The following is an 18,331-nucleotide window of genomic DNA, read 5'->3' on the forward strand; positions in this document are numbered from 1 at the left end:
ACCGGAGAGATATTAAAGCCTTGTGAATCAAAACGAAAAAAAGAAAAAAAAAGTCCACAGCCACATTTGGCATTTTGTTTATTGTCCTTCAGATTCTTTCATAAAAGAGTGTTTGTGCCTTTGCTAAGTTAGCAACAGTAATATCAGCAGATAATCTTTGACAGTGGCAGCATTTGGGGGGGAGTTATCTTTAACATGTCTTTGTAAAGAGATACCTGGAAAAAACAGTGACATATACATAGAAACACACTGCTATTGTTCCAACAGATTTGCATGTCCAAGAGGTGAAATCCCATCCTGAGATTACTGATCAATCCAAATTCACTGGTTTAGCAGTCAACATCTTCTAAGGTCTTGCAGCTCCATATGCAGACATTTAATTAACTGAAACTTGAAAGCCAGCAGGTATTTCTGCAACACTTCCTCCTTCACAGACCATCTAATGTTTGAGGCAGGGCTCAAAGTGCGAGTTAGGAAAACATGAGCCAAACTAAAGTGACTGTTAAACGTGCAAATTTACAGGCAGGTTTTGGATGTAGGCTACACGCCGGATTGTGGTTTTGGGACGTCACACCTAAACTTATTGCCTTTGTTTGCTGAGCAGTCAGCTACAAGATTCCAAATGCATCTCAAAGACGTTTCACAGAAATTTTTTTTAGCATCTTTTCATGCATGACTATATTAATTTGTTGAGGACGAAGGCTTAATATAATAAATACAAAATAAAAGGCCAGGGTGTGATACATTCTGCAACTCTCTAAAACACAATCTGATCTCCAGCCGTGACGACGGCACCGTTTATGCCAGACATTGTATCTTTACTGGGAAAATATATATACATCTAAGCAGGCAGCTACCACAGCCCTGCTATGCCATAACCTGATTAATTTGAATCAACTACGACAAAAACAAAGGAAAAACTTTATCATAAAATGCAATATCAATCACATAGAAAAATATTATCCAAGGAAGCAGGTTTTGTTCCTCAAATTTCACGTCGATTTTAACAGTTAACTTTCTGGCAGCGAGCTAAGTTAGCACAATTATAATTTCAGAGGTGGGGAACGTCCAAATACGTTGTTTTTATACCTCTCAAACTTTTTTTTCTCATATCTCTATACCTTTGTGTACTTCATTTAAGATTTTATGAAGACGTCTTCACATGAATTCCCAATAAAATACATTGTAAAAAATTTGGTACGGGAATTTTTGTAAGGCGCTGTAAAGGACAACCTAATGGTAGAATGGCACTGAAAAAACAAAACAAAACAAAAAAAACAATGTCATTGACTGCAGAAAGAATCTAGAAAATTACAATAACGTTTATCTGATGGGGGACAGTTTTAGATGCACACGTTCATTCATAAATAACACCTTTAAAAAGCAGCTGTTAAACATGACAGTGCAGAACTAAGTGGAGCAGTACGATTGTTAAGATACGTGGGAATGAGGGTCGTACGGTTTCCAATTTCTGTCTTGCGAACACATGTGCCCGTTTTGATTGTTCTGCTTTTCAATCGTGGATTTCATCCCTCTGATCCCCACCAAAGAGTTCACAATCCAGCTGAGTCAGGCTGGGAGAGAGAGAGAGTCAGCGTTGGCAACGCCAAAACACAACTCTGATCTCCTTTTGAAGCCGTAGTGCACTGTGTTTCCTGGAATCCAATATGTAAAGCGCGGCAGCAGCTGGCAAGTGTACCAGGAAGCATTCAGGGTCCACGGCGCTGTTCAGCAATTTCTTTGGCACAGCTAATGTCCGGGTTGGGATCTGGGTCCAGTGAACACAAAACAAACTCCCTGAGAGAGGATTCAACCCAAACCTATATAGGACTACTGAAAACTACAGAAAGCATCGTGCAGGGATATAATGAAGAGTGTACGTTGTGAACTCTGTTATTACAGTGTAACTTTATTTGACACTTCTTAACACCCCCAGATGTAGAAAACGTGTCATGTCCCCTGGGTTAAAGCTCAACTAATAGATTTTTATGTTTTTTTTTTTTTTTTTTACAGACAAGTGTTTGACAAACACAAAGATAAATCCTGCCTTTTCTACTTAAATTGATGTCATTAATCCTTCTCGAGTGTAGATTCAGTGCTAAAACACTGACAGATTTTACAGGAGCAGCGACACAACTTGGCCATCAATTTTCAGCTTTCTTTAGTGAATTCCACGCGAGAGAGCAGGGAAACAAAAGCAGATCGTTGAAAGGATTTGCCTGAATGACTCTAAATTTGTTGTTCATAGAAACCTAAAGCTCAGGGGCATAAAGATGGTTAGCCTTTCTTTTTTGTTGTTTAAATAAAACTTACTTAAAATTCAGAGAGAAGCCTGCGATAAGAGACCGTCAGATGACCTTTTAAAATTGATTCTTTCTTCTTACATTCTTCCTTCAAAGTTAAAAAAAATATTTCAGGTTCATAAAAAGAACCAGTCCTTCTGGATCACACCTTTTACACTATGAAACCTGACTATCTTAGAAATAATAACTCTACACAAAACCCTGTTGAACTCATTGATAAAGCACTAAACCAGGCTGCACAAGATAAATATAAAGGACAGTATTTATTTATTTTTTTTAATCGTTCTCTGCACTTTTTCATCTGCGCTAAACTGATATTTCGACCTTTAAGTTCGTCACCCCAGGAGGTACAACTACAACTACAGAACCATTGAACTTTTTCACATTTTGTCAAGCCATTTTATTTTTTATTTCACGGGACAGACCCGCAGCAAGCATCCGGTAGCTGAGTTTGAGCTAAGAAGTCAACAATATATAAAAGAAAATCTGAAAAAAGTGGCAGACGTTTGCCTTTAGCCCATTCAGCCTGATACCAATAAGTAAAATACAGTGTCAATTAATATTAATAAAATAATTAATTTCAAAAGGAAAATGAATGTTGTGACTCATATCTATGTTTCTCCAGAGATTTACTGCAGATGATGATGGCTGTGGGCAGGAAGGATCTTTTGAAGCACTCTGTGTTACAGCAGATCTGAAGAAGCCTCTGACTGAAGACAATCTGTGGTACAACTGTACCACAGATTGATAAAGCAGACTTTAAATGCATGCCACACTTTTTATGCACTTTTGTTAAACTATAACCATCTATCATTTTTCCTCTCATTAACATTTAGCAACATGAGAAAATGTGAAAAAGCTTCAGACAGCAATGAATGCAACAGCGGGAGAGCAACAGTACAAAACCCGCTAAACCCGAAAAGATAACAAAACAACGCAGCGACCAGATCAATTGTAATGTTGCACCACATTCAGCATTTTGCTTTGGCACAGCCACCTTTTTTCTTTTTTTCTGTAGTTGTTTTTTGATGACACAGAAAGCAGGCGGAGCAGGGATGACGTCTGGTATCAGAGCCAAAAGCAGGGATGGAAAGACAGACGGGGCGTCAGAACACAAACCAGGTGGAAGGGGTTGCCGCGTTTTCATTAGGACTCAACCTGAATTTCTAGAACTGGGCGCACACACCTGACAGGTTTGCAGACCTTATGGTGAGAAGTTAGGATCCAAATTTATCTCATGCATCGCTAGACTTCTCTTCACAGCATCTTCCTCCGTGTGAGACTCAAATCGCAGTGAAAACTTTTCGTTCCTGACTAGATTAGCGAAACGCGTTGAGAATAATTTGTCTGTCACGTCTCTGCTGCTCTCCGACGGCTCTGGTCAGACGCTTATATACAATCATCGCTGACCTGCATGACGTATTTAACTGTAGGCCTTTAATAATTGTTCCTTTACCAGCCCAGAGGTTTAAAAGCCTCGTCCTGAATCCTCCAAAGACACTTCTTGTAATTAAGACCAGACAAGCTCAGTCTCTGCCTCATCTGATTATAAAACCTTTTTCTGATATTCAAAAAAAAAAAAAAGGGCCAGAATTAAGCCAGTAGTTGGGCTGCTTGACAACCTGAGAACTGTGCAAATGTGTTTTCAAAGCCAAGAATTAATTATGGCATTTATCCCCAGGAAGAGTATATGGAAAGTTTGTTTATCCAGCACTCTCTGAGCCTCCTTCAATCATAAAAAAACTTCATTTTTTGATTTGGATTGTGTTATTTGTCATTAAATCTGAGGCAAAACAATAACAATAATAATAAATACAAACGTGGAGAGCGTGTGCTATAAACTGACCACGATTCTTTTCTTTTACTATGCGACGGTGCTCTTGTTGCCTCAAAATTCAGTCCAAATAGATTTGGGTTGCTCTTCTGCTTCGACATCCAGCCTTCATACTTCAACAGCGGTCTCATGCAATATAAATAAACTCCATGTGTTGGTGTGCAATTGTCAAGGGCTCGCTCCGCTCCAAGAAAGTACCACTCCAGCAGCCCATGTTTGTTTTGTGAAGTCTGATCCTTCCTCTGAGTTTTCTCGTGTCTCAGGCTGGCGCGTCCGTCCCTGAGGAGATGTGGGTGTCGGCCTTTTCCTCGAAAAGGAGGGGGCTAGATCCAGCGCCCGGAGCCTCGGGTTTGCTGCTCCTGCTCCTTCTTCCTCTTTTTACAAAAGTAGTAGACGGGGAAAACAAACAAACCTGCGGAGAACAGGAGAGAATCGGCATTTTCCAATTAGTAGAGACATGCAGTGGCGTGAAAAAGCATTTGCCTACTAAAAGATTTCTTCTGTTTTTACCATCAAACTGATGAAATGCAAAAGATAGTTTTTCAATTATTTTTTTTTTTACTTAATTAAGAAAAAAAAAAAACCCGAAAACGGCTGCATAACCTAAGGGGGGTTTGAGATTTGGGTCACAAACTGATGGCTGGACAGTCTCCTCCTTCTGGATTTTATGGTGCGTACCGTCGAACTGCCACCTCCATGTTCGACTTTCTGTTTGATTTTCGTCTTCTGAAATGCTGTTTTAGTTTAGTTTGGTTTTTAACAGGACGCACTTTTGTCCCGTGAGTTGACGGGAAATATTTCCTCAAGTCTTGGGGATGATCTAGATGTTTCCAGCAAATTTAAGCCATTTTGCCCCATCGCTCTTTCTTACTGCTGGATCATGAACAATGACCTAAACCGAGGAAAGTGAGGTCGGGCGTTGCTCTGGGTTCTTTTGTGACCTCCTGGACGAGTTATCGATGCGCTCTGGGAGTCATTTTTGCAGGCTGGGCCACTCCTGGGACGGTTTACCGACGTTCTACGTCTTCTCCATTTGTGGATAATGGATCTACTTCTGAGTTTCAAAACCTCGGGAACAGTTTTGTCGCCCTTTCCTGACTGACTGGGAATCTGCTCTTGAATTCTGGTGTGCCATGATATGTTGCTTTTTGAGATTTTCATGTTGTCAGGCAGGTCCTTTTAAGTGACCTCACAACACCAGGTTGGTTTGGATAGCTTAGCAAAGTTAAAAGTTGTTTATAATAAATCAAATCATAATTTTTGGGACTGCTTATGTATTAATTTTCTGTGTGATATAATTGGTGCAAATACTTTCCCAGCTGCACCATATATAGGAATATGAAGATACAGTTGGGCTGAAGCACCGATGGGTCCCAGTGCACCCCGACGAATGAGTCAGCGTCACCGCTGACGACGATGACGTGAATGCAACCCAAGGAAATCATCATCATCAGAGGCCAGTCGCGGTTTGAATCTACGACTCCAGCCTCGTCTGTGCAGAGCAGCTGCTTTGCTGCTGCGCTAAGAAAGCGTTCCGCTTCTCTTATTCACATGAGGCATTTAGCGAGGACGTGTTTGGCCGGTGCATGTGTGTTCATGTGTGCAGCTGCGTTTACCTATCACCAGAGCGAGAGCTCCGACTACTATCATCAGCACGAAGACCAGCGGCGCTAACAGCGACTTAGCAGCTGCAAAGAGAGAAGAAGGAGAAAGGAAGAACGGTTACTGCAACAGCCAACGATCGGCTCTGCCTTCTCATTAAATCCAAAATCGGAGCGGCAATGTGCAAATGACTCCTGCTGTGGGGTAAAAACTGGCGGCCACCCGCTGAGATAACTGTGCTTTTTTTTTTTTTTTTTTTTATGGCGAGTGTCAAGGAAATCGTGTCAGGATTCCAGCTTCTCCGAGTCTCACTGCTTCAAAGATCTGATAACTGTTAATTATCATAACTAAGACAGAATCATGCGAGATCTCCTCTGGTTCAGGACAGAACGCTATGCGGGTGGTGCAGTGAGGAACGCAAGTTTTATCTGAGAACTTTAAGGCGAAATGTCACAGTGTTTTCATTAAAAACTGGCAAGACAAGCCACAAAAAGCAAGTAAAATGATTCAAGGTTTAAAGTGATGTTTAAGTCAATATTGGCAAAGTTCTGATCTGATATGTTTGATATACATTTGCATACTTATAACTATTGTGCTAAATCTAATAGATTAAGACAAAGTTGTGTTAAGTATGAAAAAATGTCTCTGGGCGAACATACCGTTAAAGTAAGGTAGACGTACTCTATGCTGCTAAAACTTTGGCTTTACTTAAAGAATATTGTTACAGACACGTTTTATCCTATCTACTATGTCGCAAGGTTGTCAGACATAAGTTTGTGTATTTTAAAGAAAATACAACATAATGTTCTATATTTTCTGCTAATTATAGGCAGTAAGAACGAACAGATTGCAGGACTGGTGATTAGAATCGGCCTTGATCAACTTGAGCAAAGACATGCTAATTCAACAGTTTGTTTAACTGCTTGCTGACGTTGAGCTAAGGAGAAACATTTAACTTTAATCAAAGAAGTAAAACAATTATGGGACTGTTACTTTTAAAAGTTGTTTTTTTCCCCCACTGTTGGTTGAACCTTTTCAACCGATGCCCTACAGAGGTCAATTACGCAAAATCAGCTACAAAGTTAACGTTAGCAATATTCAACCACAGAACTGAAACAATGAGAAAAACATCAGTTCCAAATAATCACTTCCTAAAGTGCAAACCACATAGGTGGGTGTGCAGTAACAATTTGAACCTGTTGAGGGTGATAAAGTATGCTGTCACATGGTGAGTATCAATATAGTTGAATTTAGCGTTTAGCGTTAGCTTCTGCTAAAAATCAAGTTGGTGTAGCACTTCAGAGTAAGCCGAGATGATGTTCATGAATCACCTTTTACGGTAAGTGGCGCTAACTTTTCACTTAGCGGTAAAGTGTATGGCATTTGTTAAAATGTAACACCTGTCTGTACCAAAATAAATATAATTCAATTCAAGGGAGCTTCCTAACCTGACTCAGTTACTCTAATTCTGTCACAAAGAATGAGACAAAATTCCTGCAAACTGCTGTGAGAGACTTGTGGAGCCATAACTAAAAAGTATCACTTATTATACAGTTTAAAAATGCAATTCTATGAAATACCAAACAAAGATTAAATGTAAAAAAAAACTTAAACATGAATAAAAAAAAGTGCTATGTGTCCCTTTGTTTTGTCTATGTAAATATAGGGGCTGGAACTCTGAGTATTTTTTTTTATTTTTTTTTTTATGATTATAGCCCTCTCCTGATTTGACTGGGTAAAAAGGAGTGGGTTTATTATGGTGCATGACCTGAGAAAAGTTTCAATAAACTATTTTTGCAGTTGTAGTTGACAAGAGCAACAAAGAGTTTAAAATAGCAGAATAAATACTCACCAAAGACAGAGCCTCTAAGGAGTCGCCTGACATGGGGCCTGTCAGGGAAGAAACGATACTTGCAGCCAAACACACTGAGGTTGGAATTGTGGTCCCCGAAGAATCTGTCGCAAGATCGTGAAAGATGGACTCAGAAAGGGGATAAAGGACAAAGGGAGCAGCCAGAGTGAAAAGCGGCAGAGAGAATGGAACCTGAGGCTTCGGTAACGCTCTCCACAGCGGTAACAGAAGTTAGTGCCACACTGGGAACAGGCCATGTGATCACAGCCCTCTGTTCGCTGGATGTGGATCTAAAGAGAAGAGACGAATAAAGAAAAAAGGAAAAAAAAGGCTCGTTAACCAAATTTGAATCAAGAGAGACAAGATGCAGTACAGATAGTACCACAACTCTAATGCAGCAGAATCCGATTTTCAACTTAGGAGTGCCGCGTGTGCATCGTTACTCATCTGTTCCACATGTGCTCCCTCCCACCAGCTGTTCATCCATCATCCCTTCCCAGTTTTCATGCTTCCAAACCTTTAATGATTCAGGTTTCTATATCGCTCCCGTCTTTCATCAATCAGCTTCCCGACCGACGCAGCAAACCGGACCCGGCCTACAATGCAAATCGCCATGAGATCTACAACCCAAAACACTGCTCCGAGCTCCTACCTTGCACCGTGGACACTTCTGGGCGTTCCTCTGCCCGTGCTCGATGACGCTCGCCCAGGTTCGCAGCAGCTTGTCCCCTTGGATGTAGTCGCGACACTTGATTCCATCGTGCCAGGGCGCGTGGCATTTAAAACACCACACAAACTGGCAGCTGATGCACTGTATCTATGGCAGGAAAGCAGGAAGATGAAACAATTTTAAAGAGAGCAATGGTTGCACTGAAAGGGATTACGAGAACAGAAGAGAATTCATTGAAAACAACCAAGCACATTATAATTATGATCCACCTAGAGATGGGTGTTTATAGTTTCTTTCATTATTCGACATCCCAGGCCTCACTGTTAGTGTTGATATATTGATCATTAAATGGCAGAGCAAAGATCGGACACAAGCAGAAACAATTAACTTTCCCTGTAGGGTATTTGGTCTTGGGCTTAGAGATGAAGTCGTCACATGGGAGTTGCTGCTCCTTTGCATTGGTTAATGGAGGGTAATTGAAGGGAGCTAATCCGGATAGTCAAGTCCCACTGGGTGGAGATCACATTGCAGATCTGAAACTCCCCAACTACGCATCACCTCGTCCATAGAACGTTTTAGCATCCTCAAGAAAGAGATTTCTGGGTTTTGCCACCTTGCTTGCTAAGATATCAGAATGAAACCATATATTACATGCACTGATCTCCTGTTTGTTGATCACATGCAGCACACAAGTGACAACAAGTGGCCACTGGAGGCAGGTGGAAATGCAAGCTAACTGGCAATTAGACCGGAAAAGCAGACCTGTCAATGTATGTTAATGCCTGATGTGGACAGAAACACAATTAGATTCACCGGAGTCATTTCCTGGTGACTGTTAGAAATGATAAACGACAAAAGCCTGCCGCACAGGTCCCTGAACGCAGCCATACCTTCTCGCTTGTTTTTTTTCCCCCCTACTAAACAGTCAATCCGAGCGTGCAATCTTACCTTGTACTTGTGGTCGTTGCGGTTTGTGCTGCTTTCCTTCAGAGACGTGAAGTGGCTGCACTGGGGACAGGGCTTTGTGCTCGAGTCCAGCTGACTCATCTGCAAAAAGTAGCGGTACTTCACCACCTCTTCCCTGCTCAAGTGGGAAATTATTAATCCCTCCTCCAGGGTGCCGGTACACTCCGTGATTGGACAGCTGATGACAACATTGCCCTCCTTCACCTGTAATAAATAAAATAATGATAAAAAATAAATAAATCTGAGCTGCAAATTTCAATGAGAAGAAACACGTCTATGTTCTTTTCTGCAGCATCAGCTGTTCATCAGTGTATGAGTGTGAGGGTTTGGCCACTGTGGGGTTGTCTGACCAGGAAGCTTCGACATGGTAAAGAAATTCACAAAACCTAGTGACTAATTTACCCCAGAATAGAAGGAGTGCAAAGTGGGTAAGTGGCACGGTGAATGAAACAGCGTGGAGGATAAAAACACACAAATGTGAGAAGTTTGATGTTTTTAGTGTGCTTTACTACAAAATCTATTGGAATGTTGTTAATAATTTAATGCACTACAGTTGATAAATATTATAGTTAGACAGACACAGGTATGAAAAACTATACCATTTGAAATGTTTCACTTTTTAAAAAACTTTTTTCATAAGATTATCAGCACCAAGTGGAGTTTGAGGCATAACTTCGCCATACTTGTGTACTTTTGTATTATGAGACCCCCCTCCAAAAAAAATCTAGATCTAAAACTGAATACAGAAAATAATTTACGGAGATTGCCTAATTATTAATCCGACTGTGTGTAATTGTTCTGTGAAGGCCTCAGAGGTTTCTTAGGTGTTTCCACATCTGATAGTCCGATAGCTGCAGTTCGATTGGTGACCAAAGTTGCAACATTTGTTACGTTTTCAGCTGGTGCGGTTCGCTTTCACACCAAACTCTTTGAAAAACCTGTTCACCTCCCTCACCTGCAGTGGCACCGCATCAAGAACTACTGAAGAAAACAACACAAGAACCTCAGAAGAAGAGCACAATTTCCTTCTTCATGAAATCTAAGCAAAAATAGAGAAGCGTGAGATGTCAATGGTAGGATTTCTCATGAGACGCTGGTAGAAGACCACAAACCATTTCTCTTCTTAGAGCTAAGACTCATGTTTGTTTTGGTTGTTTTTACCCAGAATGCCCTTTGCTATAGTCCACTTCCTGTTTCTGGAGTGGTCTTCACCCGCTTGGCATTCAAACGTGCATTCGTACAGCGACTGAGTTCACTTTAATCGCACTGAGACCTAGGTTTGTAGTCAGACCAGAGTTTTTCTTTTTTGGGTCCAAATTAGAGTTTAATTGCGCATTAACACATCCCCAAACAAAAGAGATTTTCTAGGCAATCAACCTAGAACTAAACAGGACTGGTGTGAATGCACCCTTACAGAACTCTGGTGGACAAACGGCATCATTAGAACCAAAAAAACACACCAGATCAATTTTTCAAACGAAAATCTTAAAGATTATCCTGACATCCCATCTTCCAAAAATTGAAAAAGCATGGTACCACTGCAAATCTACTTACCAAACCTGATATTATTAGCAAGGCACAGTAATCTTACCCTATGATCCAACAGTGAAGATCAAAAGTAGGGGAATCAGGTCTTCATCAGTCCTTTATCACTTACTGCCCTGCAACCTTTTAGCCATCTTAGAGGATCTAATCATTCCTATATCCATTCTTTCTTTTGTGAATGATATTCTTTTCTATCAACCTGCCTGGCTTCTTACACTTTGTCCATCAAGCCCCCTGGAGACTGTGGTTCTCGGAAAATATCTGCACCCTTTTATGGAGCCATGCCAAATGTTTGCTTTGGAACCTGTGCATAAGTACACACACACACACACACACACACACACACACAAGCTCATGCAGATAATAAGCACCATTTACTGACTACGAACCTCTATCCTTGCAGGCCTGAAAGCCGCGTCGTTTGTTTTCAAATACAACAGGGCACTGCCTGGTGGGACTGGTTCGACGGGTTTCTTCTCACAAACACGCGCCTCATTATTGTGTGGACAGCGTGACACGAGGCCGAATGTGTTCGGGTGCTAAGTATTTTTGCATCAACGGTGTGAAACAAACTAGGTCAACATAATATGCTGCAACCAGAAATATCGATAAGATCCGGTTTGACTCCTGAAATGGATTTTGATTCCTGGAAGGGCATTTATTTTATTGTGCGACTTCCAACAGGGCTCCGCACGATCCAATGTTAAATAAAATTTACATTTAACCCACGGTGACCCCTCTTGTAGCCTCTCGTTTCACACAAGAATGGAGATGAGTTATTTTCAGCCAAATCCAACCCCAACCTTACACAACATATTCCCCATTAGGGTTATGTATTGAACAAAAAAGCTGCGAGTGGAAATCGATTTCCTCCTAGACCTCAGCAGGTCTTACGTTAACCTTTAGCAGTCACAGTTTCAAGCTGCTGTTTTTCTGCGTGACTTCATCAGCTCACTTCCATTAAGGAGGAATTTTGTCCCACATTTATTCGGTTTATCGAGTTTCGCAAGTATCTGTTTTATGACTAGTTCTCTTTAGTTCCGACACAGCATTTCTGTAACAGTGAGGTCTTGACTTTGACTGGGCCACTGCAACACGTCTGTTGGAAGGCTTGTTTAGCATATTACACAGTCGAGTTCATAGTTGCTAAAAACAGGTAAAAACTTGATATTATGTGCAAATCCTGGTTCTAAATGTGAATGTAGTTAGTGATTACGGATTTTGCACCCAAGTGCCTGCACCAGGGAAAACAAAATTCTTTGGACAAGAAAAGGCCAGTGTTATCTCATCTTGAACAAGAATGTATTCTCCAGTCTTTGTTATTGCACTGTGATGAACTTTAACATTTAATGTCCCTTTCAGTGGCTTTTTTTCCACTTTATTTGGGTTTTGGTATGGATTTAATGGGATGTCTGCCTTTAAAAGACTGACAGGTATCTTAAGTGCTTTCCTATAGTTAATAATCAATCTAACTTCAGAATAATAAACCACAAATTCTTTGGGAATGATGCAACTGATTGATTTTAATGGTTAGTAAAAAAATGCTTCTCTTATGTTAATTCAGATGTCTTTCCATTTTGAAACGGTGTTACCATGCAGCATATGCTAAAGCTTCTGCATTTGATTAATTGTTGATGGCAAATTCATCTGATCAATTGGGTCTGGTTGTGACAGTAGGTACAAGTTTTTCCACATAGTTTTTTTCTTCTCTCTCTCTCCATTTGGCTTCATTGTTGCTTGATATAACCACTGATAATGAGGAATCTGTTGTGTGATATTACTGAATAATATGTATTCTCTAAAAATATTCCACCGGTACGAAGAGGCTAAAAAAAAAAAAAACAATAGCAAGTATTTTGCAACTTTAATCACTGTTGAAACGTGGTTTTGGAGCCAAACAAGCACGACCTCGTCTCCACCAACCCTCTCTGACATAACACTTACTCTCTACGCTCAATGCCAGGCCTGTGTGCTAAAATCAGCCTGCAGTCCATTCACCTGAATAAGAACACCGCCTCGAGGCAAGTTTTTTTTATGACCATTTTCATGTTTGGCTTGCTTATCAGATGGCGCACCTTTGGCTGTGACTGTACTATTATTCAAAACCTGTTATCAAAGTAGCACAACAGCAGACAAAAATCTACTTCAAATGACTGATTAAACAGTTTTACATAAACAGATTAAAGCAGATTAGAGCAACGGTTGCAACTTCCATGCGGCCTGAGTGATGTGAGAAGCTGCATAAATGCTGCATAACAGACAGTGTTTAGAAGATACCATCTCATGACAGAGGTGAGGCTTAAAGAATAAAAATAATCCATCCAGAGAGGTGTAAAGTAAGAGCAGATTTTTATTCTGCTGCAAAATGCTTATTAGAGGAAGTGGATTTTCACCTATCGGTTATTAATATGCTCGATTTATCACACTAAATCACTGGAAAAATGGTTCCGACTGCAACACCCTGCTGGTGTGCCAACAAAAATATTCCAGGCATCAACAAAGGAGACGTGTCTTTAGGAAGTAATCCAGAAGAGGATGGGCCCTCATCTGTCGCTTTGGTAAAGTGTTAACGGCGTCAGATGATGTACTTCAGAAGAAAAGCGAACCATTTGGAACCAGGATCTGAACACGCTCCACAGTTTCCAAAGTCGGCTGTTATATAAACTGTTTGAGCTTCTTCTGGTGCCTTGACCTAGATTCACAAAATATGTATTTGTCACAAGACAAAGAGACCTTCAGGTGCTGACTTCTAACTTTCTGGTTAACATTTCATAACACAGTCCTCCGCTTGTGAGTTAATGCCGAACAGCTTAGGTCGACCTCTTAATCTAGATATTCCATTAAGTATTTTAAACATGTGGGGTCAGCTTCTGGTGAATTTCCCAGAACTGGAGGCTGGACCCAAATGCCTCTGGGATGCTAAATATGGCGTATGAAAGCGTGACAAAGAATAACGTGCTCTAAGACTCATCAACCAGCTGCTGGATATTTATCAGCAGTGACTGTATCTAAGAGATAGGCGACAGCAACCCTCCTTTTCCCTACTTATCCAAGGGAATAAGTAGGGTTATTCCTACTTATTCCCTACTTATTATTGGTGTCACGATTGGTGAACCCATCGTGACACCAATATGGATATGGACAATACGGCTCAACCAGTGCGTCACTCTGTTAATAAGACTTTAATTTGGTGCTAATTTAAGGGATACTTTATTATTTTTTAAACAAATTGGGACAGCATTGTTGTTCAATGCTTTATTGGCATAGATATAATCGTAAATTGAGGCTAGATTCAAAAATAGATCAAACATAGTTTCTATTCGACGTCGCAGGTTCAACATGTTCAGGTTTTCCTTCAAAGATCCACCCTAACTAACACCAACATAGAAAATTGTGTTTTCAGACGTATCGCCAAGCTAGCTGGCAAAGAAAGGACGAAGCATGGAGGAAGTAATCAACACGAAAAGCTAACAAATACACATAATAAAAACATAATAATATTGCAGTCAAATGATCCAAGCATGAATGTGTCTAATGTCTTGTATTTGCATGTTTCTTTTTTTGTTTACTTTACACACTGCCACTGTGATATTTGTGCAATAATGTTTAAAGGTAAAAATGATTTGTTCGAGTTGGTGAGGATATGATGAATGTCTAAGTCCAGTTTCTGCAGTGTCACATAAAAGGTGTTATAGGTGATTTGTGATTTTAATACAAATGTACAAAGACCAGGGGCTGCACAGTGGCCCAGTTGGTCGCGCTGTTGCCTTGCAGCAAGAAGGTTCTGGGTTCGATTCCTGGCCCCGGTCTTTCTGCATGGAGTTTGCATGTTCTCCCTGTAACTCCGTTTTCCTCCCACAGTCCAAAAACATGACTGTCAGGTCAATTGGGTTCTCTAAATTGTCCCTAGGTGTGAGTGTGTACATGGTTGTGTGTCTCTGTGTTGCCCTGCGACAGACTGGCGACCTGTCCAGGGTGACCCCGTCTCTCACCCGGAACGTTAGCTGCAGATAGGCACCAGCACCCCTCCTGACCCCACTAAGGCACAAGGGTGTAAAGAAAATGGATGGATGTACAATGACCACCATTTCAAGAGTATGACATGTTCTACTTTTACATTTAGATAAATACAGATATTTTTCCAGAAATAGGAATTTTAACAGTATAAAGTCCTTGATCTTACTTCTTGATCTTTAGCTTCTAACAGTACCAAACTTCAGAGGAACTGGTCTCTGTTTTAGCTACATGATTATGAGCTCTGCTTATAGACCCAATAACTCTCTGAGAACAAAAAGGGAAATTTTGTTTTTGCATTATCATCTCTTTCACCTTTCACTGCTCTCAGCGTATTGGCTGGATGAGAGATGTGCTTAATGCTCTTGACCTCTAATCTGGAAACCTGGCCTGCCCCAGAGCAGATTCGGTTTCCTGCATAAATTACCACAGTGTCTGCAGGAAGTGAAATATCCGAAGTTTAGAACAGAACCTGAAGTTACATCGATAAGTCAGGCCTGCTGCTCTGTATTACAGAATTATTCTACAATGACTATGGACTCTAGAAACACTGTCTGAAAATACTGTCAAAAGTAAAATGAATGCATTCTTACTATTCTTTAAAAAATAAGAGAAAATGATGTATGTCTTTAAAGTTGACAAAAAAAAGAGCTTATCTTACTCTCATGAATTCAATATTGTGTAATTGTACTGGTACATAAATACTCGTAGACATGCGCAGTTCCAAAAACTGCTAATATCATTAAATTATTGCTGCGATAATAAAATTGATGTATTTCAAGAGTTTAAATTTTGACGTTTCCGTTTTACAGCTTTTGAAAATCCCAAACACTTTTTCTCAGAAAATTCCAATATTACATAAGACCACTTGTCTAAATTGGTATTTTAAAAACAAAAATAGCAGCCTTCTGAAAATTAAAAAAATAATAATAATTGTAAAACACAAGAAACATACTCCTTGTGCAGGACCTGCTGTATCAGCACAGCATGGACATGATAAGCCTGTGGCGCAACTAAGATGCAACAAAATGTCAGATTCTGTGACTCTCCACTGTTCCTCCTGACTCCATGACCTTCATTTCCACATGGAATGCAAAATTTGCTTTCATCTGAAAAGAAAACTTTGGGCCATTAAGTAACAGTCCAGTACTTTCTCTCCATACCCAAGGCAAAACCTTTGATTGTATAACTTGTTCAGGGGTGCCTTTACCCCAAGGCGGTAATAGCACATATCCAGAATACATCTTTGTGTAGTGGCTATAAAAAAAGAAGAAGAAAAAAAAAACACTGACTCCAGCTGAAGTTCACAACTTGTGACTCTCCAAAAAAAATCATGAATGGGTTTGCTTCACAATATCTGTGATACTTGTACACATTTTTGACCACACTTTTTCCTTCCCCTCTACTTTCTATGAATATGCTAGGATACAGCGCTCTGTGAAAAGGCATCTTTAATCTTTTTCCGCTTTAATTCCTTGTGGAGCGTGTCAGTGACTATCTGCTAGACAACAGTCCTTCTCATTATTGAATTATTGTCTATTTCTGTATTAAATATCCTATTTCAGTGGTCTTGTGTAATATTCTATGTTATTTAAGAATAACGTTTTTTAATGTTTTGTTTTCAAAACATTAATTTGAAATGTTTTCCTTAAGGAAAGTGTTTTATTCTATGTACAAATTGATGATACTGTGATTGTATGAATGTTTTTCATTTTACGGTTGGAGAGCCGAAGGAAAATTTCCACCTTGGGTGGACAATAAAGTTGTACCTATAAATAAGTCATCCTGAACAACAAATTACTTGTACTCTTTGACTTGACCGTGAGAAATGAGTTAAGTTTCTGATTACATTTTAATTTACTGAGCTGAACCTGTATGACAGGGTGCAGAATAATGGGCTCAAGAAAGAAACGCCACTGCTACACCACCAACCAGGGAGCTGACGTAGATTTTCAGACACTCCTCACACAAGGCCTTCCCGCAGCAGAGCAGGGATGCGATGGGTTTCTCCTCCAGGCACACCCGGCAATCCTCTATCCGACTCTCCGCACCGGCCTGCACCCCATCCAGGCGGTGGGATATGTTCCCGAACGGGTCCACCAGGTCATCCAGCGTGTACAGTACCGGTTCGGTGCCCTGGTCCGCCACCTTTACAGTCTCCAAGTCTGTTTCTGGTTCGTCAGATGTGACAGCGTCGTCGTAGCGGTCCGTGATTTCAGCATCTGTCCGATGAGTGTCGTTGGCAATGCAGTATACCGTACAGTACACGTGCTCTTTGGCACTAAACGACTCACTTAAAGTCACAGTGTTGTTGTCGTCTTCAGTTTTAGGGTGCCACTTATCTCTGGCCTTTAAATATTTAACTCCTGTAACATCTGAAGTCGTCAACTCGTTTGAAGGCAGCTCGTTTTTACCACCGGCTCCTCCCGTCTCTGCGTCCGACTTTGGACACTCACCACATTCTGCTCCATCCACGTCCTTACAGTCGTTATTACCACTTTCTCCGCCGGCTCCATATTCCACTCCGCTCTGCATCCGACTTTTTGCACTAAAACAGCGAGAGGGCGACTTGGTATCACCGAAATTCCTCCTCAGAACCTCCACAGCGCTCGCCCTTCTCCTCCTCCCTGCTGCTCCGACTCCTCCGCTGTTGCAGTTGTTGTTGTTGTTGCCCTCCGCATCCCTCTCTCCCTCGCCTCTCCTCTTCCGCGTCCTCCCGTCGCCTCCGTCGAGGGACAACCGGGAGTTTGAACGGATGACAGATCGGTTCAGGCCCCCTACTGGCATCTCAACTTCGCCGTCCGTGATGGAAGTTCCTGTCGGCTGGTTGCGGGACAATTTCCCCCTTCCCTCTTCGAAATTGCTTATAAAGCTCGGCATCTCGCAAGCGTCAGCTATCGGTTCGTCATCTTCCATCCCCGATTTAGCTCTCCCCATTTAGCGAGCAGGTCTGCCCCACGAGGACCTCTGTCTGTCGGCCTTCCTCTGGTCCTCCAACTCCTACTACCAAAACAAAACAAAGCGAGCAGCTCGCTGCTTCCCGATTTTGTCGTAAGCACCGAGGAGAGTGTTGATAGGCCGATGGGAAACCTAGTGGCGAAAGAAGATACTGCAACCAAGAGTCGACTGTAAAGCCGAATCAGATCAGGGAGAAAAAAAAGAGTTTCGGTAAAAGCCTTCCACAATAACTGGAAGATACAGTGTTACCTGGAAAAGTACAAAAGCTGACCTTAGTATTTTAAAACTCTGTTCTTCATTGTTTGTTTGTTTTTTGCCTCATATAATCTCTTCTGCCCTCTCTCATTTCTTCAGGACACATTTCATTTAAGGAGTGAGAGTAAAAATGTCAGCATTGAATTGAAAAAGTTACAGACCCTCGTCCTATGCTAAATGTAGATAAAAGTCTTAAAACAGCAAATAAAAAAAGTCTACTTCACCATTTCTCTTTGAAGTATCTTAACCTTTGGTTTCTTATTAGTGTACAATTCACTTTATTTAGCCTGGTTTTTATGTAAAATTTCAAAAATTGCTCTTATTTGTCTGAA

General features: G+C 40.9%; 1 protein-coding gene across 1 annotated transcript; it reads right to left on the minus strand.

Moving 5' to 3' along the window:
- Positions 1 to 63: 63 nt before the first annotated feature.
- Positions 64 to 18,314, minus strand: rnf217 (ring finger protein 217). Its single transcript, XM_007560991.2, has 7 exons — positions 16,719 to 18,314; positions 9,210 to 9,431; positions 8,244 to 8,408; positions 7,784 to 7,881; positions 7,592 to 7,695; positions 5,754 to 5,825; positions 64 to 4,549 (listed from the first exon to the last, which is right to left on the minus strand). The coding sequence occupies exons 1-7, from the start codon at positions 17,721 to 17,723 to the stop codon at positions 4,461 to 4,463; spliced, it is 1,755 nt and encodes a 584-aa protein (XP_007561053.1). The 5' UTR covers positions 17,724 to 18,314; the 3' UTR covers positions 64 to 4,460.
- Between the last annotated feature and the right edge of the window lie 17 nt (positions 18,315 to 18,331).

This window comes from Poecilia formosa, unplaced genomic scaffold, assembly GCF_000485575.1.
Source record: "Poecilia formosa unplaced genomic scaffold, Poecilia_formosa-5.1.2 Scaffold122, whole genome shotgun sequence".
In the NCBI taxonomy this organism is placed as follows: domain Eukaryota; kingdom Metazoa; phylum Chordata; class Actinopteri; order Cyprinodontiformes; family Poeciliidae; genus Poecilia; species Poecilia formosa.